This window comes from Apodemus sylvaticus, chromosome 7 (genome assembly GCF_947179515.1).
Source record: "Apodemus sylvaticus chromosome 7, mApoSyl1.1, whole genome shotgun sequence".
NCBI classification, from domain to species: domain Eukaryota; kingdom Metazoa; phylum Chordata; class Mammalia; order Rodentia; family Muridae; genus Apodemus; species Apodemus sylvaticus.
In genome coordinates this window covers 81,410,997-81,435,697 of record NC_067478.1, presented here as the reverse complement: position 1 = coordinate 81,435,697, position 24,701 = coordinate 81,410,997, and the positions used below count along the sequence as shown (strand labels likewise).

General features: G+C 42.9%; 1 protein-coding gene across 3 annotated transcripts in view; it reads left to right on the top strand.

Moving 5' to 3' along the window:
- The window catches only part of Cadm1 (cell adhesion molecule 1), a 318,385-nt gene that overhangs the window by 249,874 nt on the left and 43,810 nt on the right, over nucleotides 1–24,701 (top strand). For all 3 annotated transcript variants that reach the window (XM_052188420.1, XM_052188419.1, XM_052188418.1), the window contains exons 2-5: nucleotides 4,291–4,437; nucleotides 6,044–6,196; nucleotides 13,640–13,777; nucleotides 15,568–15,726. In XM_052188420.1, coding sequence (XP_052044380.1) covers nucleotides 4,291–4,437; nucleotides 6,044–6,196; nucleotides 13,640–13,777; nucleotides 15,568–15,726 — 597 coding nt within the window. The remainder of the gene's footprint in view (nucleotides 1–4,290; nucleotides 4,438–6,043; nucleotides 6,197–13,639; nucleotides 13,778–15,567; nucleotides 15,727–24,701) is intronic.

Below are 24,701 nucleotides of genomic sequence, written 5' to 3'. Positions count from 1 at the left end.
TGGCAGAGGCAGTGAAACAGGTAAAGTCTGGAGATGGGGAAGCAGCCAGTGCCCTGCCCAGCACTGGGGAGACCTTAGTTCAGTAAGGACATGCTATTGATTGAATAGACTTGATGGAGTCCAGCATTTTATACAGTGCCATCTAAAGGGCGTGTGTAAAAATATGGGGTTTGCATCTCGAGCAATTATATAACTGAAAAGAGCTAATAAGGAATTTATGTCCCTATCCCACACCTAACATGGGGCTATAATGGTCACTGGTAGTCATCAGAGTCAGTTTCACCTTTTGGAGACAATAAGCTTTCTTGTCATTGTCAAGAAATGCCTGGTTTAATGGAAGGTGCTTGCTCTTTGACTCGGGGATTTGTTTTTAGGAATTATAGAGCAACTCTGAAAGTTACCCAATGTAGTTGGGTGTGTCTGTAATCCTAGCACACTTAAGAGCGATGAAAGAAGAGTGCCATAAGTTTTAGGCTAGCCTGTGCTCCATAGCTAGTAGCAGACCAGCCAGGAGCACAGAGCAAGACTGGCTGGAAAAACAAACTACAGGGCTCTCATGATGAAATAGTGAACAAAGGCTGGAGCTCACATGGTAGAAGGAAATGACTGACTCCAGAGAGTCATCCCCTAACCTCCACGTGCACATGTGCACACATGCACACATGAATAGATACATAGAACTATGCTAAGGAAAATATAAAACAAACAAACAAAAAAAAAAAACCTAAAACTTACAGGAAACAGTCCTGTATCACAATAACTTCTTGTATAAGTTATAATTCAGCTTGATTCTGTCTCCCAAACTTCATCCAAATATACCAATTAGTGGTCAAAATGTCTACACACGCCAACCACTTCTCCACCCTTAAAGTATTACCTGGCTGTTAACAGCCTGGTTTAATCGCTAGATATCCTACCTGTTTGATTTCTGTTCCTCAGAACATGCACTGTTCCTTCCTTGACAGTATGTCAGCTAATTGAGTTTTGGAAAACTCTGAAGGATTCTTTAATGCAGTCTTTAAAAAAAGATATCGAAGGTGCATGTTTCTCTTCTGCTACACATGAGATTGCATTTTGTGACAACCTAATTGTCTCAACATCCATTTCAAGGGGGAAATGTATCAAGTCCTAGTATGTACCCTTCTGTTTGGAAGACATATTTGAGGATGTGAGCAGAAATTATTTTTGCATAAAGGCTTCAGGCAGTGGAGTACTGATATATATACTGTATTTTCCTTGCTGTCACTCAAGTCCTTTGCCTCAAATAAATAGGTCATTATTATCCCATTGCATCCATCTATGGTGCCCCAAAGTATAGGGCTCTGTTTAATATAACTGTCGTCCAGCTGACCCGTGTAATTTATTGGTGATTTTTAAAGAATGGCTTCCTTGGGCCACTACCATCAGCCCAAGCACGTTGATGTCTTTCAGCCAAATATTTCATTATCACGTAATTTTTTTTTTGCATTGATAGAACAACTATATTAGCATAGCTAGAAGTTGACATTTCTCTGAGACACTGGATTTCCAGTTGCTTTTAACTAAAAAATAATAACTCTGTGATGTTAACATCACCATAAGTCTTCTGAGCAACACAGAAAAGGCAGAAGTTTACGGATGGCCAAAGTTTACCAGAGTGACTTGTTCTGTAGTGACATGGTAAACGGGCTGGTCATGTAACACCCTGTTTTCAGTAATAATTAGGCATATGTGTAATGTGTGTTACAAACAACTTTGACTTGATGTTGTCACTACTTTTGTTCTTTATGGAAAACCATGCTCTTCTCCTTGGCTTCTACCCCCGGGGCATAAAGGCTACTATGAATATAATAAAGGAGCCTCCTCTCAGAATATACTGGCCTTAGGACTTCCATGAAGGACTAAAATTAAAGCCAAGTTATTTCTACAGAAACTGTCTTATTAAAACAGGATTAAATTAGAGGCTGCTTTAAGTCTCCGAATCTTCAAAATAGTAGTTGGTATCCAAAGGGATTGATGCCTGGCAGCTCACAGCCTCTGCACATGTACCTGCCATGGGTTGAAGAGTCTTGTTTGTGTTGCTAATAAACTCCCCGCAGATAGAAGAAATCCCTGCCTGCCCCCAAAGGTCTTATTTGATATCCTCATCTCCTAAAGGCAAGCCCATGGTCCGACACGGCTTCCTCCTCGCATTATACACTGTCATTTCCCTTCATTTTCTTACCTGGCTAGGGTACCCGGCAAGCATCCCCTGTCTGGTATGCTCCTTCCTAGTCACTCTTATGCAGGGCCATCGGATCTACCTGGAAGAGCTGGTTTGGTTGGCAGGAATTTCAGTCACCTTGTTTTTAGCTCGTGCCTTGGAATAACCCATCCCTTCATGCTGACTTCTGAATTCTGTGTCTCAGTAATTACAGAGGAAAAACAATAAACACCCACATCACCCTTTCTCATCACTTTCTTTCACTTTGCTGTTAGTCTGTAACAGCGTTCAGCCCCTCTAAGCTTCCCCAGGACTGTCTTCCTCCTTCCTGCTACACAGGCCAGTGTTCGCACAACTGGGGTCATTCCCTGGCAAGGGTCAAGGTTCATTGGGGTTTGCTGTGCAAGCACCAGGCATTCTGTTTATCTGCTTCCCTAATCATTCCTCCTCTTATTCTTCTAGTTTCCTCTCTTCTAATCTTCTGCTAGGGCCTGATCTATTTCTAGGTAGATTTGGCTTTGAGCTATCTTAGACACCCCATCACATTTCCCCACTGTGTCCCGCCAAGAAAGGATCCTTCAGAAGATATGAGATCGCAGGTAGAAATCCTCCATTTATTCTAATTGTACCTCTGTTTATGCTGCCTCGATATTTTTTTAAAGTAGCATTTATCTTTGACCTTTACTTCTTGATGTGACAACATTTCTTCAAGGAGGGAAGAAGCCACCTAAGCTGCTACATTCCATCACACAGAGAGCACCTACAGAGCAGGACTCCTTAACCCGCATTCTCGCATTTGTTACTCCCCATACATGAGAATGGCTTAATACACCTGAACACACGTGGGGACTTGGGGACCGAGAGAAATGAGGAGGGTGATATGGTGGTGGAGGTAGTGCTGGTAATGATGATGACCATGATGGTGATGTCTAATACTAGCAGTTACCATCTCTTTAGTTTGACAAGAAGCTAGACACAGTGCTAACTGCTTGGTGGGTATGACAACTCTGTTGGGTAGCTTTTAATTACTACCCCCATTTTGTAGATGGGAAACTGTCTTGGGGACTTTACATAAATTTCCTGATATAAGAGCAGTCTGTTTTTCCCCCTTCCTGACTGACTGTTATATCTGCTGCCTTTTGCTTGGAAAGTAGAGATTTGGTGTCTCTTTTACCTGCATCTCCGCTTCTTAAAGGCTAGGAGAGTGTCCCAGACTTCCCTGTCCCCTGTTATGCCAACCACAGAATCAAACACATCACAATTCCTTATCTTTTGCTTCTAAATTGAACTTCTGCCTTGTGCTGTGGATCTTTTCACACATTTAGGAGATGCTCCGGCTGCTGGAACAAATCTTGATGCTGCAAACTAGAGCAGATACAGAGATAAGCCTTGTATCGGCAGAGCTGAAAGCTCTCACATTTTGACATGTTCTGGAAATTTTTTCGAGGCTGAAGGGGTGTTCTGAAGGGAGGGTGGTGAGCCCGGGGCTGTCTTGAGCTTTGGCTGAGTTATGAAGGTGTATTTTTGAGAGCTGAATCAGACTCTCAACTGTAGGCCTTCTGGTTCTTATTGAAGTCCCAAAGAATTATAGGTAGATTGGTCCCCACTCTCATACATGACAAAATGGACTGCATGTCCATTGGGAATGTCAGCATCTGCTAATTAGACAAGGTCATTTAATGAGTCTTCTTGTTTCTGCTTCAGTAATTGACCCATGAGTTTAGCTTGGATGAAGGACTTGTGTAAGCTTGGACATACTTTCCCTCCTTTAGATGGGAGAGCCTCCGTGTTCATAGCAGCTAGTCTGCACTGGTCATTTTGGTGCCACGGTGGCACACTGCTTAACAGTTCAAAATATCGGAGGTTGGGACACCAGCACACTTCCTTTCTTAGAGCCACATCAACTCTAAACTTAGTTGTATCTTAGCCTAGATCTCCCTCAGTTTGATGACTCATTTTGTGAACCAGGGAGAAAGTATTTAGGGCCATATCAGACATTAGCTTTGTAATGTGTTTCCCACTTTACTTTTGCTTTGATGGAGCTGATGGAAGAAAATCCAAATCATGGGACTTCTTTCCATATGACCTTTGTCTCTCTTTTCTTAAAGGTGATGGACAGAATCTGTTTACTAAAGACGTGACGGTGATTGAAGGAGAAGTTGCAACCATCAGCTGCCAAGTCAATAAGAGTGACGACTCCGTGATTCAGCTCCTGAACCCCAACAGGCAGACCATTTACTTCAGAGACTTCAGGCGTAAGTCTCTGCCCACTGTATTAGACAGAAACTTTTGCTTACCTATGTGTTGTCTTGATGAAGAGATTGCCAAGGCCACCTCTTTCTAATTTAATGTCAGATGCTTAAAGTTTAGTCAATTCTTTAGAGAGAAGAAGAGACAGGCAATCATAATCTTTCTACTTAATAGAAACCTTGAATGGTCCCCTTTAAAAGTCTTACTTTGCAATAGGAATTGATTGTAGTAATTCAAGGTGAATTGCAATCGAGTCCCAAATACTTAGCTGACACAAACAACTCAAATAGGGTAAGGCAAGGAAAATATAGCATTCTGATAAGGCATCTGTTTGGTTTAAAGAGTGGTGTTTCCAAGGCAATCTATACCTGTAATGACAGGACCAGAGCCTTCACCATAACCTCTGCTGTACAGAGATAGCCATATGCTGAAATTCCATTTAAATGCAATTTAACAAAAGCCAGCCCTTGAAACTGAATTGTATATGACACCAAAGTCCCATATGGTTGCCACAGCTTGACAAGATACCTTACTCAAGCGAGTATCTATCATGCCTGTTTTAGGCTACTCGGCCTCCTGCCCCCTCCTAGTATTTTGGCCCACGCTGTGGGAAAAGTTAATACACAAGGAACATTTAAACAGACTAAAGGGCCCATGACATGTCTGAGGCTACAGGTGCTTATCTCAAGGCTGACCTCCTGAGTTCCATTCCAAAACCCACATGGTGGAAGAAGAGCCCCAGTCCCACTCCACAGGCTGGTCCCAGATTTCACATGCATGTGGTACTAATAGCTTTTGCTGAATGAAGAATGCTCTGAAAAAGACTTCTCATATTAAATAAGAAGTCCACATACAGTACTTTGTGATGGTTCTAATTTCCTTTTGGGTGTCTGTTTAGTTTTTCACTGTGAGGTGGACCTACCTAGAAATCTCTGTGACCAGCTCCAGCCTCTTAAAGCTCTGCCTGAGTCAGGCTTTCCCACCCAATTCATGTCCCCTAGATTCAGATGTGGCCAAGTTAAATGGTCTCCTAAAACATGTTTAAAAATTGATATTTTACATTTTGCTTTGATTTCACGTTTTTAAAGTTCTCTTTCATAATTTTGACCAGCTTGTTTTTGTTGTTTGTTTCATTATTGTTATTGTTTTTGTTCCTTTGGTTTTGGCTTTGCATTTTCGTTCTAAAAATACTTTGTTTCTGAACCTCTGCTGTTCACCTGACATGTCCCCGCAGCCTGCTCCTTCCTTCCCACTTCATTTTGCCTGTCTCTAACAGGAAACCATAGTTTAAGTAAGTGTTGTAGAGGCACTGTGCCTGGAATTGTCCCAAGTAGGGGGGCAGTGCTCTGTGTGTGTGTGTGTGTGTGTGTGTGTGTGTGTGTGTGTGTGTGCACGCGCGCCTAAGTTTCCTTAGGATAGGTCACCAGGGTTATTTGTCTGCATGCGGCTACTGCAGAAGCTTAAAATCATACCATACAGATACAGAAAGACAAAAATTGTTTCCATTCTGTGGCTGTCTTTCTAGCATCTGATTTTTTTCCTTTGGCTAGTTAAGGAAAGTAGATGGTCGATCATCTTTTGCACCATCACTGACTGTGTTTTGTTTCACAGCTTTGAAGGACAGCAGGTTTCAGCTGCTGAATTTTTCTAGCAGTGAACTCAAAGTGTCACTGACAAATGTCTCAATTTCGGATGAAGGGAGATACTTCTGCCAGCTCTACACGGATCCCCCACAGGAGAGTTACACCACCATCACAGTCCTGGGTAAGAAATGGTTGTTAGTCCCAGAGCCAGTGGGATGTCGCAGGCTACCAAATGGCTTCCAGTAGCAAGGAAAGGGTTAAGAGTGGGTCTCACTGCTGCAACTTGTTTTAGGGAGAATCACCGCCCATCTCGCTGAATTTTAAAAATAGCCCATTTTACCAAATGCTCTCAGGAATAGCAATCAGCTGTCTGTATAGATTCCACCTGCTCTTGGGTTTCAGCCCTCAAGCATCAGAAGCAAAGATCAAGAAAGAGCCCTCAAAAGAGTCACTCACCACATGAAATGGCGTCAGTTCTAACTACCCTGAATTTTTCCTTCTGGGCACAAGAGGCAAAGATGGGCTCCCAAATCTACAGCCATAGCAAAGCTGGGCTATCTGGTGATGATTTTCTGTCTGGCATTCTCATTTGAATATGGTCCATCTTAGCTTTATTATTTTGTCACCCATATTATTACTAATAGTGCAGATCATGCTTCAGAGTAGAAAGTCACACCCAGGAACACATTCCTTGCCACCAGGTGCAGGCGTCAACGTGAGACAGCTGAGAGTGAATTAGCAGGGAACAACAGAGAACGGTTGGCAGGCTGGCAGGTTGCCACCACTGGGTGACCATTGTCATTTGTGGTCCTCAGATTGTGCTTTCACTGACATCCCAGTGGCCAGCATGATATGGTTGTGCATTGATTCGGTCAGCAGGTATTTCTCTGCTGAAGGGTCTGAGTCTGTCACAGTTTACACAGACATAGACTCTAGTTCATAACAACAGCTGATCCCAGGGTTTTGGAATTGAATTTTCAAGGACATGGCACTACAGAGTGAGGCCAGATCTCTGATTTACACCTTCAGGAAGATGATGAATCAGTCTATTTGAGGCGGCAGGCTACAACTCTTTGGTGTAATGATGTGAAGATTAAAGAAGAAAGATAAATATGAAGGTCCCTTTCACTGGGTGTGTGCACACATGTGTATTTATGAACATGCATGTTGAGCTGCTTCCTCATTACTTCATCGAAACACAGCTATAAAGGGAAAAATAGTTTTAACTCACTAAGCCAAAGTGTGTGCCCAAAGCCTGTGTATATTCTTGATGTGGCCAATTATGCTTTTAGAAAGTTGGACCTAATGTCCAGCTACACCGCTCCTACCATGGTCTGTGTATAGCTTTCATGTATACGTCACTTCCTGATTTAATCTGTATGAGATCTGCATGGAAAATTCTGCTGGAAAAAGTATTTGGATATTGTGCAGATAAACCAAACTTGCCAGGGGGCCCCTGAGGTTTTCCACCTCAGCCTGTCTACACATGTGTAAATAGACCTTTGTGAAGTCGAGTGTGTGCAGTGACCGTCTAAATTTGAGCCCCCATCACTTGCAGCATCTCCGCAAGAGTGACGACAGGGAAACAGAAAGTACCTGTGACATTTTGAATTTTCAGAATGATTTTTACTATATTAGCCTTTAGGTTTCTACATTTTAATTTCAGAGACACTCTGCCAAGGTTATAGTGCACACAATAAGAATTAAAAATCCGAGGACCTGGGGGAGTAGCTCAGTTGGTGAAAGGACCAGAGCTCTGTCCTTAGGCTCTAGACATGATAGCATGCTTTTATAACTCACACATTAGATAAGCAGGGGGATGGTCCCCTGGGGCTGACCAGCCACCCTAATCTATTTGGAGAATCCCAAGCCAGTAAGAGACTTTTGTCTGTGTAAACAGGGTAGATTTACCATAGGAACAATGTCTGAGGCTTAGGTTCTACATAGATAGCTATACATGTGCACATGTATGTGTTGTACATGAACACAGGAACACACACACAGAAGTTCCATTTCTGTAGCTTAGCATTTAGTTTTCAGGAGCACAACTTTGGGACCATTCTCAAGGCATGACTACCTGTCAGTTGTTAGGGTCTCAGTCACTGTCCTGAACCAGTTCAACTGTGCACGTACCCTGTGCTTGAAGTCAACTAACAATATGTAGGCTTCTGAGAGCCGTCGTGCCTGTAATCCATTTGGAGGTCTCATTATTCTAGAAGTAATAGGTTCCTGCTTGTATTTCATCGAAGCATTAACTTAAGTGTACTTGAAAGTAATGCTAGTCAGTGTTCTTTTTGCAGATATTATGCATTCATTTAATATTCTTCCCACTGAAGTTACTCTAGGATTCCTTGACAGAGTAAAATTGTTGTCATCAGTGTGAGAGTCTTTCATATTCCAAAATCTGACAATTTCCACTGATACACATTCAAGCCTTTCTCCTAAGGTTTGGAGTTTTAGATATTATAATGAATGGAGAATGATGGATTAGCATCTCCGTTGCTATCTGTGGTGCTCTGAATAGGATTCCATATGTACTCACACAGCTGTCAAACTCCTCCATAGGTTGAAGCTGCGCATTTTAGTGTATATGACTATTAGTTATTTAACGCATTCAGCAAAAACTTTAGCATCATTATAAGATGCAAAAATGACTGTTAATGTTTTCTACGCTATTGAATTGTGTTTAGATCTCATCCATGTGTAAACCAAAAAGCCTCCTGTGATGGTTTCTGTGTGCCTTGTGGGCCATTCATTCAGTCCTTCCACTTGTGACCAGTTCCTGTCCTCATCCACGCACTCAATCTAGGACTCTTTGAAGACAGTATGCAAGATGGATGCACTTACTGTAATCGTGGCTGATATTACTACGGCCCCATCCTCCTAAGATTAGTACTCACTCTTAAGACTCCGGGAACGCGAGAACCTAATTATTTGAAGGGGTCTTAGAGTGAAATTTCACATACTGATCAGCTTTATGACTCCTCCTTTGTGGTAATTAATGTGACTCATCTTGATATTGCTGGTATTTTTTCAATGTTGTAGGAGTAATGTTTATAATAAGCACTCTTATAGGTTTGAGGTTAGCTAACAGGAACTTTGACATTCGGGGCTGTATTCCTGTGTGTGATTTCATTCAGGTTTTCTGCGTGCTCCTTCTCAGACAGGTCTGTGCTTGTTTTCACTGCTGGCTGCAGGCAGCTCCTACTGGCTGTATCTGTTTACTGGATCAGATCGTGTATATGTGTTCTCTGGCTAGCAACAGTTTGAATTCATTTTTCTAGAATGGATTTCATGCTTTACCTCTTTTGTATTAGAATAGACATTGTGAAATCAGGATGGAGTTAAGGAGAACAGTGGGATAGGATTAATAGGCCAGAATACATTTTTCTTCTCTAACCGTCTGCTTTCACAAAGGCGAATTTAAATCACCTGATCTGTATTATCCAATTCTTTGTTGCTCTTTAAAAGTCCAAGAAATGTAGACTTCTGTGCATGTATCTAGTTCAAACTAAATAAGAGTTTCTACATAGAGGGGGTATAGTCCGAGAGAAGTGTCTTTTTAGCTAGCACCAAAAAAAAAAATATATATATATATATATATATATATACAAATTATCAAACCTTATACTTATAACTAGACAGCCCTCACTCCACTTGCCTCTTTCCTCCTTTGATCTCAACCAAGAGGAGCAGCACTGCTCACAACCCTGAGAAAACTACTTGTGGGCTTGGGGAAATCACTGAGCTACTACTTCTCAAAATGATGACCTCATCAACACGCAAGCCCATTGCGTTTCTACACAGGGTATGTCTTCTGGCTTTTGGAGTTTTCCAAACGATTCCCTTGCCTTAAGGTAAAGAAGATGCCAGCTGCACGGGAGGGTAACCCTGGGAACCAGAATTCCTCTGAAGGTCACAGGGACATACAGTGTACCATTTACAACAGAGGTAAAGGGCACACAGCCAAGACCAGCAGTGGAAGAAGTCAAAGAGGAACCTAACCCACCTGTCAAGCCTTCAGCCCCCAAACAAAAGTGGAAAGGTGCCTGTCACCTTTTCCTGTCCTGCACACCAGTCTATTTTTATTTCCTTACTTTGGTCCTGAACTCTTCCTTTCCCCTCCCATCTTCTCTCCCACCAGTTCGCTCCCTCCATCTGCCTCTTATGACTATTTTATTCTCCCTTCTAAGTGAGATTCAAGTATCCTTGCTTGTGCCTTCCTTGTTTAGCTTCTTTGGGTCTGTGGAGTGGAGTGTGAATATCCTATATTTTATGGCTAATATCTTCTTATAAGTGAGTACATACCCTGTATGTCCTTTGGGGACTGGGTTACATCACCTCAGGATGATATTCTGGAGATGCATCTATTTGCATGCAAAATTCATGATGTCTTTGTTTTTAATAGCTGAATAGTATTCCATTATGTAGAAGTACCACATTTCCTTTATCCATTCTTCAGTTGAGGGATATCCAGGGTATTTCCAGTTTCTAGTTATTATGACTGAAACTGCTGTGAGCATAATTGAGCAAGTGTCTTTGTGAGATAGTGGAGCATCTTTTGGGCATAATTCCATCTTACACTGAATGGCTAAGATCAAAAACCAAAGTGATAGCACATGCTGGCGAGGATGTAGAGCAAGGGGACACTCCTTCATTGCTCCATTGGGAGTACAAACTTGGACAACCACTTTGGAAATTAATTTGGTCGTTCCTCAGAAAACTGGGAATAGATCTACCTCAAGACCCAGCTATACAAAGACACTTGCTCACCTCTTTCCTTACTTTGAATTAGAAAACATTTTTGGTGATGTGGAAGGAACAGACACCATCTTTAGGACCAAATGGAGGCAGTAAAAGTTTTCCTTCAAGAGCTGCCATCGGAGATTGTTATGTTTGAATGTGAATTATCTGTTAAGGCTGTATGTGTTCTGGGCTTTTTTATCAGCTGCCATGCTTTGGGAAAGTGGTTAGATCCTGAGGTCTCCCACCTAATCAATGAATTCATCCTGGGATTGATTTGTAATCAATATGTAATATGATAGGATCTGTTAAAGAGGGGACAGGACCTCCCTGCAAGAAACATGCCTTGGGAGTCCTTGGAGCTGCGTCTTCCTGCCCTGGCCCCTTCTAGGACCATCTCCTTGCTTCCTTTCTGCCAGGATGTGGACAGCCTCGTCCTCCACTGCTTCATTGTCATGTTATCCGGGCAGGGATGGTCCCAAGACAGCCCCGTGACCAAGGACTTCTGAAACTGTACTGAAAGGAGCAGGCCTGGCCTTCGGAAAAGTAACTTGGAATGAAATGAGTGGGCAGCAGAGGCTCTGAGAGGGCTCAGGGGAGGAGTGTGGGTGTGTTGTCAGACCTACCATAACAAATGAGAGTCCAACAAGATGTCCAGAGCACAAAGCACAGCAGACAGACAGCATCCATATCAAGTGCCCCTGAGACTTAGAATCCGGGTGGATTCTCAGCTTCCCCCGGATCTGTTCCTGCTAAGAAAGTGCCTGTATTCTCTGTGCCCACGACCATGTTTCTCCAGAAGTGGGAGAAATACTCCATTCAGGGGGATTCCAGCATTGTTGGTGTGGCTTTCGCTGCTTGCCCTCTCTTGTATCCTTGGCGCCATACTCCGACAATGACATTAGTGCTTATTGTTCTCGTCAGGAAGTGCCCATTGCATTGCTGCTGTTATTTCCCCGGGGCCGCAAGACCCGCTGCCTTTTCTCTTCTGGGTCCTGGTTTGTTTGTGAGGACCCTCAGTGGCCTTTGATGCCCTGGTCTCTCTCTCTCTCTCTTGTATCCCTCTCTGGTGCTGTCGCTTTCCAAGATCTTTGTTCCTTATGCATAGTCGGTGATTTCCAAGAGCATCTGTTGCCACAGGAGCATGTCTGCCTCCATCGTGGCTACCACCCTGCATGCAGAGTGCAGTGCCTGCCTCTTCCCACCATGCTCTGGCCCTGGCAGACTGTGGCCTACCTGCCTGTCATTGCACAGATAAACTATGTAAAGGACACATTTAGCCAAACCAGTCCAGTTTCTTTGTCACCCCCTTTTGGGTCTCTAAAAATTGCATCAGATGTACCTGTGTATACTGGATGTTAAATTGTCTCCTGCTTAGTTTTTAAAATGAAAGCCAGGGTATTCTTTGCCACAAGTAAGTAAATTCTCATTTGGGCCAGAGCACATTAGCAAGCCACCTGATTTGAGCAAACGTGTTTTTTTTTCTTGTGCAAGGGGAACAGAGCAGGGCGCCTGCTCCAGCAGCTGCCCCCTCCCTGCCACCACAGTGTGCCATCTTGCTGAGAAACATATGCAACAAATCATTTTGTTTTCCCCCTTTTCATCAGCCCCTATAAGACTTTTCAATCGCTCTAATTCAGTATGAAAGTCTTCCTGTGGACAGAAATTTCACATTGGACTGGAACAGTTGGAAATCCCAAATAACATGGTTTAATCCCATAATTTATTGAAACAGTATCAGAGATGTATTATTCAACTTGATGGTCAGGATGGCATGTTTATACATATTTAATTTCTTGTTTCTTTTCTGAGTTGAGAAACTTATTAATCATAAGTCCCAGCCCTGTCTTTGCTTATTCATAATGGCCAGAGCTCATATTCTTAGGCTCACACTACTGAATTCTGTATTCTTACTGATTTTTATTTCAGGAGGCTCAGTCCTGAGGTAGGATGACACATTGTATGAAGTTTCACCTTCAATTCAGTTTCATATTTAAGAAAAAGATAGGTCCAGTCATTGTCTTCACTTCTGTCACACACAGACCCTCGATTGATGGTCCGTGTGTCACCTCTCAAGCCTTTTGTCTTGACTGTTTTATTACAGAGATATTTAATATGCTTATAGAAAAGTGTTTTAATTCTGATATCCGAGTGCCTTTCAAGCTCTTGGGAATCTCTCCTTTAGTTTCCAAGTTCTAAGCATTGGAATTCGGAATATGGTAAATGCCTGCACACACGTGGCATTTCCTGTATTGCTGGGTCTTCTTTCCAGTGGTGCTCTGCTCACTGGAGGACAGGAGTGTGTCCCAACTTCTTTCAGTCCTGGTTCAGTGGAGCTGGCTCTGAGGCATACTTTTTCCATTGGTGTTTGTGGTGAGTGGTTCTTCTAAGGGACCCACGCTTTTTATCTTTGTTAGTAGACTTTGATGTCTTTCCTATGACGATTGAAATCCAAGGGTTGAGTTCAAGGAGAATTATTGCTTTCAAGGGCTTCCAGGTAAGGATATTGATTTCAATAGTGTCTGCTCCTCTTGATTTTATACTTGTTTCCTTATGCATTTTCTTAAGACTAATGTCTGGACTATTAAATCTCAGTCGGTGATAATTGAGGACTTGCAGAGAGGTCACTGGTCACTAACTAGGAGACATTTAGGAAAGATAGTCTGAGTGAACTGATTATGCCTGATCCACCTTACATGACATTGTCTCTCCAGTTCTTCCCCTCCTCTGGCAGTTTTATTTTGTCATCTGAAAGTGATCCCATCAGCAGTGTCCCTTGTCTGCCTCCTTATTGGTAACAAAAACACTGATTCCTAAGGAAGAAGAGAGTCTGTCCATAAACTGTCCCCGTGCTTATAAAGCATCTGTGTTTAATTTGTAGTCCCTCCACGTAACTTGATGATCGATATCCAGAAAGACACGGCAGTCGAAGGGGAGGAAATTGAAGTCAACTGCACTGCAATGGCCAGCAAGCCGGCTACGACCATCAGGTGGTTCAAAGGGAACAAGGAACTCAAAGGTATGATGAAGACCACCCAGGCATGAAGCAGTTAGCTGGCACTTGACTCTAGCAAGTGGGCCTTTGTGAAAATTACAAACATTGCTCCTGAACCAAAACTCTCCATTTAGATATGGCTTCTAATCAATTAGCAAAAACATCTGAGGCCAGAACGGATTGGGTTTCATTGCCTTCGCTCATATCCACCCCTCTGTGGTTTGAGAGTTGGTGGTGAACCAAACTGTAAACGTGAACACTTCAGATCAGGAAGAGCCTGTGTCAGGGATATCCCGAATTCTGAGGCTGTCTCTGTCTGTGCCTCAAATTTCGCTGCTTTTACCCTGTTTTGTGGTGAATTGATGGCTCAGAAACCCATGTCTTCTTGCTGTGCACTCATTCTAGCATTCTAGCACTGTCAATCAGCTGTGGGCCTGTGCTCTCCTGCAAGACTGGGTGCACTGCAGACCAAGAGCTTATGTTAATTATGAATTTACAGAGATGACTTTGCTGATGCACATGTAATTCTGGTGCCCAGTTTGCCATCCTATTCTTCTGCAAAGTCTCTGACTTCCCAGTGGCCCTACAGGCAACTTTTATAGCCCTGCCCCTATTTGGCCATTTTATATTGCTTATCCTGTCTCTCACAGTGGGCAGCCTTTGGCTCTGTTTCTTTTCTAGGTTGCCCTGAACAAAGGGTTCTGGAACTCCCTCTCTTTAACAGAAATACTTAGCCTTGTGCCTCAGTTTCCTCTAAAAGTGGGACAATAATCCTAGGTTACTATGAAGATGAAATGAGTGAATATTTACAAAGCATTGAGGAAGTGCTGGAAGCAGAATAAGTGCTATATGTGCGCTCATTAAATAAATAAGCAGTGCAAGGAAGAAAATGGCCCTTTTAGGAAGGTGGCGTGGAAGTCTATATCCAGAAAAGGAGACCAGCAAGCCTCCAAAAGCTCGTTCTGTCTTAAACTACTTCCTAGGTAATGCTTTTAGAAGGAAGGAGTTTTTTATTTCCCCTCTGCTTCTGTCTAAGTGAATTGAGCCATTAAACGTAGACTGATACTTACAAAACACTCAAAGAAAGTTAATGGTGTGCCGAGCTTTGGGAGTGCTGGGTGCAGGAAGGGACTGCCTGGTCCTGTCCACTCCCTCCGGAAGCCTTCTCCCTCCCTCCCTTTCTGGGTGTTCTTGGACTTCTTTCCCATCTGGCCCAAAGCCCTCCATTTTTCTTTGCTCTAGCTCACTGCCACTGCATTTCTTGTGGTCTTCCAGAAGTCTCAGAGTTTAAACATTTCAATTACAATTTCAATTATATAAATCCATTTAGTTACTTTTCCTCTTAATTGTGGATAATGGGGGTAGGCAGTGGGGCTTGTGTTTGTCTCCACTGCTGACGGAATTACTTAGGGGATTTGGACTTCACCCTGGGTTTTCAGAGGCATGACAGCCCTGTAGATATTTCAAGTTCTCATGGTTGTAGAAGTAAAAAGCTTTTTTTTCTTACGCCTCTTAATGCCACAGGCAGCCAAGTGTCAAAATGGCTGAACCTGTAACTGACTTGGTAGGAGGTTCCAAGAAGGAGTATACATAAAATATTGGAATTAAAATAATGTGTATTGCTTAGGTTTGGAATACATCTGAACCACTGTTATTCAAGGCTGAAAAGAAAGAAACTAAGGGAAATAACCATTTTATAAGGTCTGTGGCCCCAGATTGCCCTGACCTATGACATTGCCATCCTGGTACCTAAAATAACACTGTTGGGGGCGGGGAGAAAAGAAGAGGATCGCGATCTGTTTTATCTCCCACAGGCAAATCAGAGGTGGAAGAGTGGTCGGACATGTACACGGTGACCAGCCAGCTGATGCTGAAGGTGCACAAGGAGGATGATGGGGTCCCAGTGATCTGTCAGGTGGAGCACCCTGCAGTCACTGGAAACCTGCAGACCCAGCGGTACCTAGAAGTGCAGTGTGAGTAGCTAAGCATCTTGTTTTGAGGCCAGTGTGGTGTAGATGGGTTTTTCCTCTGTTGTTTTGGTAGAAAAGTAATCGAAAGACCATTCTGCTGAAATGCTACTGTATTACCAAGTGCCAATGAGAATGTAAAGATACTGTGTCTAACTCAAAAGTGAAGCTACAACAGTGCCAGTCTGCTTTAATGTGACCTGGTGTTGACTGTCCTCATTCCCAAGCCAACCAAGTCTTCAGTGATTCCCCTTCTCTCTTTAATTCATCATAAACAGTGGATGTTTACATTTTATTCCCATTTCGTACCAATATTCTGTTCTAAAGTGCATGTTCTATTTAGCTTTAGTTAGAAAAAAGACTTGAAAGTTAAAGTTCATCCATAATGCTATACTACCGATAGTGTGACTGTCCCTAACCATCTCCTGTAAACTAAAGAAGAAGTCTCCTTGTCTTCTCCTCCAGACCCTTCTGCTCAGTTGCAGAGGATGGAGTGATCTTTCTGTCCAAAGCCATGCTCCCTCCAAGACTGTGACCAAGTGGCCGTCTTCTCGAACTGTTCATCAAAAGGTTTCTTTTGTAGTCTGGCCTGTGGAAGTCCCAGGATGCAGTGGGATATGTCTAGTGGACGGTGCTGCGAGGGTTTGGGTGGGTAAGCAGTGCCACAGGCCTGTCCCAAAACCACAGAGATCCACTCACAATTCTAAATGCCAAAGGGGCAAATCAAGGGCTCCTTTGGACCACCTTCCCTCCAAGACCTTAGAGGGGTCCTTTCTGCTTCTTATAGGGCAAGTGATCTGGGAGTTCCCCCAAGGGATTAGGGCTGCCGTTCTTACCCTTCCTAGTGTTGTGACCCTTTATGTTATTCATGTTATAGTGACCAGCAACCATAAAGTTATTTTCGTTGCTACTTTATAACTGTTAATTTTGCTCTTGTTAAGAATTGTTATATATGTATGTTTTATATATATATTTGTGTGTGTGTGTGTGTGTGTATGTATGTATGTATGTATGTATGTATGTATGTATTTTCTGATGGTCTTGGGTGCCGCTTCGTAGCCTATTCCCATCCCTTAGCAGGCTTGTCTGTCATAGAGACACACTGTCACTGAGTTTAGGGCCCAACCAGGTGATCCAGAGTTTTCTCATCTTGAGATCTTTAAGATTGCACATGCAAAGATTCTTTTCCAAAGTAGGCCATATTCATGAATTTCGGGAGCTTTAATTTGCCTTTGGAAGCCATTTTTCAGCTGATACCCTTTTTATTGTGTATTTAAATTGTCCAAGTAGAACAAGTTGTAAACTTGCTTATAAGAGACCATCTTGTCCCAACCTCTTCTTGCCCTGCGAGCATGGCTCAATTTACATTACAGAGTGCAGGTTTTTCTTGTTAATTCATTTCCTCTACTTCATTATATAGCTTCATTATGAGCATCATGCTTATAATTTTCATATCACTAAAACTATTGTGGTGTAATGTCCTTATAATGGGAAAACAGAAATGATCAGATATTATCTAAATTGGCAGATACTAGATTTCTTGTGACTTTGTTAATATGTAATTCATTTAAGCAAACTTAATATCCATTAACGTTCCTTGTAGGGGCCCATTAGCTTTAATAATACATTAGCTCCTTTGTGAGTCCTGAGTGGATATCCACCCAGTTTCCACCCCTAAACCCTTTAAGTAGTTTCCTGGAGTATCTTTTAAATGGAGTATAGCCCCTCCCTCCTACAAAATTACATTCACTGCCAAATGCAGAATATTTCAAGCAGTATACCTCCTACTCCTGGAAAATGTGGTAATGATTCCTAGCCTTGTTTTCATTTTCTGTAGACTCAAGAGGGATTTGTCCTTCCAAGAAAATGAATACAGCTCTGTATCTGAATCCATTTGGCTCCAATCTAACAAAATACTGTGGGCTCCTCCCTTCAGGAGAGTCACTGTACACCTTCAAAAAATGAGTCTACAGTTAGTGATCATTTCACCATGACAGCCTTTTAAGGCTGATTCTGTTCTTCCCTCAACTAAAATTATATAAACATTATATTCTTGATGCTTTTGATAGATAGATAGATAGATAGATAGATAGATAGATAGATAGGTAGGTAGATAGATGAAAACGTGTTGTATAAAGGAATGTATTAGATTGCAGCACTTTATATAATTCAGAAAGGGTATTGGGGGGCTGATTTGTAATCTTAATTAAGACTCTTAGAACTTAAGAAAGGGCCACCTGGCCCTTCATTCTATGAAGACCACTCCATTCCCAGAGCTGTGCTGACCCTTGTGAAGTCAGCCTGCAGTCTTCATTCCTAACCAACTTGAGTCTCCTTGAACACTAGTAGCTCTTTCCTACCAAAAGCTTCCTGCCCCCAAGACTGAAGGCAGGTGCATTAGGCCCTAAGTCAGCTGTTGGCCAGTGTGGGAACTCAGCTCCAGTCCCTCACAGCCGTTCTTTCTCGGCAGACAGGCATCACTGGGAAGGGATAGGATTCTTCGTCTGTGTAGACACCGAATCACTAGAGATACCCATGAGGAATAACAGTGTGCTTCTCTCCTCCACCCCCCCTTTTAAGTTGACTCAAGTCCCTGAAGTTATAACCCCTAAAAACTCCTTTGACATCACTATACTGTGGTGGGAGGTGACTTCAATCAGTCACCACATTTGCTTGCTTTAAGGAGTTCCTCTACCCAATAGAGTTTCTAATTTCTTCCATCACTGATAAGACCTATTTTCCTTAAGCCTTTTACCGAACTATGATCTATATGTTAAAAGCCATAGAATTATGAATTTTATTCATTATATGATTTAATCTAAAACTTTTAAATATACCATTTCCTTTAATGTCTTCTCATTTGTAAGCTAAGAAGATTTCTTCAGAATATCATCAGGAATCAACATGTAGTTACCAGGAAATAGTGAACTCCTTCACAGCCCAACATTACATCTCAAGTTAGAAGGCCTGGAGGGCACATCGGTCTGAGTATTCTTATTAGCCTCAGTTTTCATCCTGGCCAATTTAGGACAAGGAAGGTTCATGGGATGAGCTCTCTGCCCCTCTAAGATGATGAATGCCAACCAGGCCATGAGCAGGGCTAAGTGACTGGTGGTAGAATCCTATACAAGTTAGGTCCAGCTTTACAAATGGCATTCAGAGAGAAATGAAATTTCTATCACTGTGCTGTTGACCATTCTGCTTGAAAGGAGACAGAGGGGGGAATGGTAAAAGAAAGGGAGGAATGTATTTCTCCCTTTAAAATGGAGTCCTCCATGTTGCATAGTAGACAAGGTTTGACTGGGCCCCCCTTGTTTTGTCTTGTGGATTCAAGTCCTAATTAATTGAACCAGTATTTGTAGTGTTTGTTTGTTAGCACCTCTATTTGTGGTACCAGGAGAAATTGTTGTGCCCAATTATGTGAAAAATCAGCCAGATGTGTGTGCTGTCATACTTTTAATAACCCTTAAATTTTGGTGAGTACAGATATTAATTGTGTAGTATGCATTGAAGTGATTAACATCAATGTAATTTATCATCTGGAGATTTCTGAACATAAATAAATGAGTTGTTTTGTTCAGCAAGGTGTTGACCCCTCCAGAATCAGTGAATTAAAGTCCCCCCTCTTCTTTTTTATTATAAATATGAAAGGCACCACAATCAGCCAAGTGTTCAGTTATTTGATTTTCTGGGGCATTAGCTGCTCCTGTTTGTGACACTCTCCTGTGGGGTGCTCGTTTGCAAGCTCATTAATAAGGTTTTCTCATAGGAGCATTGCTGGGAATCAAGAACATACAGTAGGGCTCTTAGTTTGCTAGCTTTCATTCTGAGGCCCAGCAAGGGTATAGCAGCATGCAGCTAAATGTTTAAAACAGAAAATAATTATGTTAGCACAGTAGAATTCAGAGTTCCTTTTTCTTAGAAGCTATGCAGAGAACGCTTGTGCCTTTTGAATATGCCGAGCTGTATGACCCCTAAAGTCCTTCTGTGCTTTTTTTCCCTTCCCCATCTTGCAAACGCCTTATAGGTGTGTTGACCAGGTTTACACCATGGTTGATCAGAGCAGAGTGTGATACAGTTGTAGCACCATTAGTTCAGCTCCAGATCTGAGGGAATGCGCTCCTGTCACATAGCAGCCTGTTTAAATGAGACCAGTTCACTGACTGCGTGTTAAAAGAAAACTGTCTAAATAGCATCAAGGTGGCAACACATGGCGACATAAGCTGGGATTTCAAAGGGAAGCTGTGACCCCCGGTTTGGCATTCTGAGTGCCGTGCTGACGGAGAGAAAGCGGTGCTCCGGAGATGGGTGCCTTCCATCTTCCCCACCTCAGGCTTGCTCTTTAGAATGTTTTGCAAGACATCCTCATTTTGTTTGGGTTTTGTCCGTTTATAAAAGGAGAGAAACAGATGAAGGGCTGAGTCTAGAAGGGAAAAGTGAAACAAGCTATGGTATTGGAGCACCTCCCCTGCCCAGACTACCACCTGACAGCTAATCGCATACGTGGGCATGGATCTCAAAATGAGTTTTATTGACTGGATGCAGCCAGGTATTTTATAAATCCATATCCCCATCCATCCAAGGTCTAGAGAAGGGTAGGTGGTTCTCCCCGCACGCCTGCCTCCCATTCCCTCAACTAGAGGAAAATTGGGCATTGGAGAGATGATCAAAATTTGTTCTTTATCTGTGACAAAATGAATGTTTCTGTGATATTGATAGCGCCCTGTGGTGATGGAGGATGAAAAACCTGGAAATTGCGAAATCTCTCCTGTTTGGACTGGAGGAGAAAGCTTCCAATAACAGCTGCTCTGCTCCTCCCTGCTCTCCCAGGTTAATTCTGTTCCCAGGTTGTGTTCTTAAAGTGAAACCTGCTGTGTTCTCAGCTTGGGCCTGTTGCTGTCTGGTCTCTGGGATCTGTGTCCAACAGTATCCAGTGTCTGTATAGATCAGTGATCTAGGTTTCAGAGAGGTTATTTCCGTGATTAATAGTCCTTATGAGAAACAATCAAGGCAGAGAGACCCCTGATTGAAGCCCAGTTTCTAACCTAGCATTCTTTGTACAAGTCCAGCCCAGGAACATCTCAGAGTTCCTGAATTTTCCTTTGGGTTGTGGATAATAGAGCCCACAGGACCAAAGCAGCCAGGATTGGGCATGTTGAAAATGACCCCTGGGAGAAAGGCCTTTGCCCCACAGACAGCGCAGTGCTGCTCTCACTGAGCTAAGTGGATGAAAGATGGCTCTAGTTTGTGTACAGATGCAGTTCTTACATAGTGAATGAAGCGAGAGGCTCCTAATGTGCGCTCTGCCTGATGGGTTTTAGCTCACCATAGGATTCTGATTCTGCGGAAGGTCAAATGATTTAAATTTAAAAAGGATAGTCAAGCAAAAGTCTTCATAGTATCCATAGAGATGCCAGAAATGCCAGGTAGCAGTGCCCAAAATGCAGGTTTGACAGTCAAATTACCTGGGCTGATCCTCAAATTTGGGGAACTGGTTTGACCTTCAAATCAGACAAACCCACAGATGACTTGTGCATTTGTTACTTTTATTTTCCTCTGTGGTAGAGCTAGCACAGAAGCCATGACCTAATGCTTCCTGCTTTTCTGATTTTCCTCCTGATTTAGTCACTCCTTTTACAGATACATTGTTAAATGTCTCCTGTGTACCAGGCTGTGGCACTCTTGTAATTGCCTGGGGTTTAAAAAGAAGACAAGATGGCTGGAGAGGTGGCTTAGTGGTTAAATCAGTGATTGCTCTTTCAGAGGACCTGTGTTTTCAGTCCCCTGTTGTACCCGCATGACAGCCCAGAACCATCTGTAACTCTAGCTACAAGAGATCCAACACCCTTTGTGGGCACTAGGAACATATACAGTGCACAGACATCTGTCTATGCAGGCAGAAACCCCTGTATGTGCTGTATTAAAAGCCAAGCAAAATAAAAGCCCTCTCTTATCACAGAGCATCATTGTTAAGTAATACTTCTGATCCTGAAGATTTCTTCACAGCTATGCAGAAGCATTCTGTGAATATGGAACCTATTGTCAACAGAACTATGTTTCTCCAGGGCATGGAATACAACTTGATTCTGTGGTACTGATCAGTAATTTTAACATCCACTAAACACCTAGTAGATTCTTCAGGGGGAGATGGCATTTTCTGGCACTGCCAATGCTCTAAGCAGGGTTGGTTCCTGCCCGTCTTAGTCTCTTATGATAGCCCATCCCCCTTCATGAAGTGTAATTGGTCGTTTCTGTCTGTCCGTCCTTTCTTTTCTTTCCTTTGTTTGTTTGTTTTGAAGCAGATGTCTTTCTCAGTAACCCAGGCTTCCCAAAACTTACTCTGTAACCCAGGCTGATGTCCTGTCCACCTCATGGAAATCCTCCTGCCTCAGCCTCCCAGCTGTTGGGTTACAGATATGAAGTATGATTTTAAGGGCTGCAAACCATACCAAACACATACTTTTTACCCAGAGAGTAAACAACCAGCTGGGGAAATTGTCACTAATGTCTCAGGCCATAGAAAAGCAAACACTTTACAGTGTGCCCCCTTTTCCTTCTTTGGGAGCGCTGTGGACCTTCTCCCAGCCAGGCGTGTGTAGTCTCCTTGGGTGCCCTCCATTGCCCTCTTCTCATTACAAAGCTGTCTTCCCTGGGCACTTTAGACAACCGAATTGTAGGGGCTGATTTTGGCTTTGCGCTCAAACAGCTTCTAATACGAACCAAATCTCAGGTTAATCTTTGCATTGTTGTTCTACTCCAAACTGCAGTAATCCTCCATGATTGACAGACTCCTCAGTCACCGCTTCCTGCAAGCTCCAATGCACAGGGACTGACCCAGACCCTCTCCTAGCCAGACTGGTGGCAGCCTTACTGGTGCTGTCCTGGGGGTGGGGGCTGGAAATGTGAGCCCTTGATCCGCAGGCATCAAACCCCACACCCAGGATGTTTCTGAACATTAGATGAAAATGAAGCATGGAACTTGGAGATTTGTGCTCAAACCCTTGTAGTTACAGGTAGAGATTTCATGCAAAGCCCTTGGGCCTGGTTGTAGTAGCCATGTCAAAGAACTTTTGATGTCAGCATGCCCGATTTAGAACTTCTGGGGAAAAGAGGGAAGGTTGCAGGTGCCCCTGGGGTAATAGATCGCTTGCTGAGGTATCAGGACACTCCTCCTGGCCTCAGTTCTTCTGCTCTCTGCCACGTGGAAAAGATGGCATCCTGGTCACACAGGGTGGGGATGACAGACCTGATAGGCTAAGGTCCGGCTTCTGAGAGGAGTCTGCCTCTTCATTTGCATAGGAAATTGACATACAGGTTACAGAATCTTGAGTTTCATCTTTTTAGAAGATCACAGAACAGAGTTCAAGGTCAGACTGGCATGAAATCAATTGTAATCTGCCAGCCAGCCATTCAGACCGCTTTAAGAGTTTCCTTTTATATTCCCCCTTTATAGAAGGGGAAATGTACATTTAAGGAATGTCTCATCAAATCAGAGTGTCTTCCTAAAATTATTTTTTTAATTGGTTGCTACTATAGTCTGCCCTATGGCCTCCTGGTATTTAACCCTCTGTGCAACTTCAACTAATGAACAAATGTCTCAGCTGTAGCAGTCTTGCTAAGTGTATTGTAGAGTGTTTAAAAGAAATTACAGTATATTATGAAAACCTCAGATCTTTCCACCTAATTGATTGGCTGTTGCTGATGCCAGCTAAGTGTAATGCTCCTTAAGTGCACAGCCTATCTGTTTTCTTATTTTTATAGAGCAGTTCCATTTTATAATGACATTAAGCCATTCTGAGCGATATGTTGCTGGACAGTTATCGCACTTGGGTAGAAAGTGTCATCTGGCTTTTAGCCTCGTGCCTGATGACACCAACCAAGGCGTAAAATGATTCCCCACAAAATATACTACCTCATTACCTCATTACTTAAAGATAAATCTTGGAATCTGGTTCAATTTCAGAGAAAATTTTGTAAGTTATAACATTTGATTTATGAACATAATTAAAACATAAATGATGAGCCCTGGCTCCTCAGTCAACAATCTGGATCGTTTGACATTTTGACATCCTCCTGTTGTAGCCAGGGTCTTTTCTGGGAGCACTCAATCGTCCTGAGGCATTGTTAGAATCCCCAAGTTTCTGTCCCACCTGTTGAAGATCCTTAAGTTCCTCAGGACAGAGAAAGGAGAAGAGATTTGCCCTTAAGTTTCCTATCGCCTCAGGGACAGATCTTAGTGCTTAGGTCTTCTGTTTGGTTTATAGGGAATGAAGATAGCTCAGCTGCCCAGGCCCAGATAATATACCCATAAATGTTGCGTGTGTCGATGGAAAGGGACCTTTTCTATATAATAGAAGCAATATTGATGTGCACTTTTCCTGCTAGCCATTACGGTAACTGTGGCATTGTGTCCACACATAACATGGCAGAAGCTTCCCCAGGGTCCTGAGCCATAATTAGAGGGAAAAAAAGTTATCAAAACTGAAGTGTTGTTCACTTCAAAAGTTTTGTGGCTTAAAATACAAATTTTAGGTATGACAAGCCCTTCACTTATTCTTCCTGATTGGTGTGTGATTGACAACTGGCACACGTGTTTTGTGTGTGTGTGTGTGTGTGTGTGTGTGTGTGTCTAATAAAAACAAACTCACTGGTGCCACAGAGGCAGGGTGGATTAGAACTTTTCGTGCTCTTATTACAGCTGGAAGCTGAGCGTAGGAAGACCCTGGTACATTCTTTGAAAATCCACTCTTCCTGTGTGCTTGTAAATTACATGGAGGAGAGAAACATGGTCTGATTTTGCATGCAGACCACAAAGCCTAGACCAGCAACTACAGACCAGAAAGAAAGAGCCGCCAGAGCACATCAGTAGACACAAACCGGCCAGTGAAGGCCGAGAGCCAGAAGCACGCTTTGGCAAGCACAGGGAGCAAGTGCAGATAGCTGCTGTTCTCTCCTCCTCAAGGAAGGGCTGCAGTCAGCAG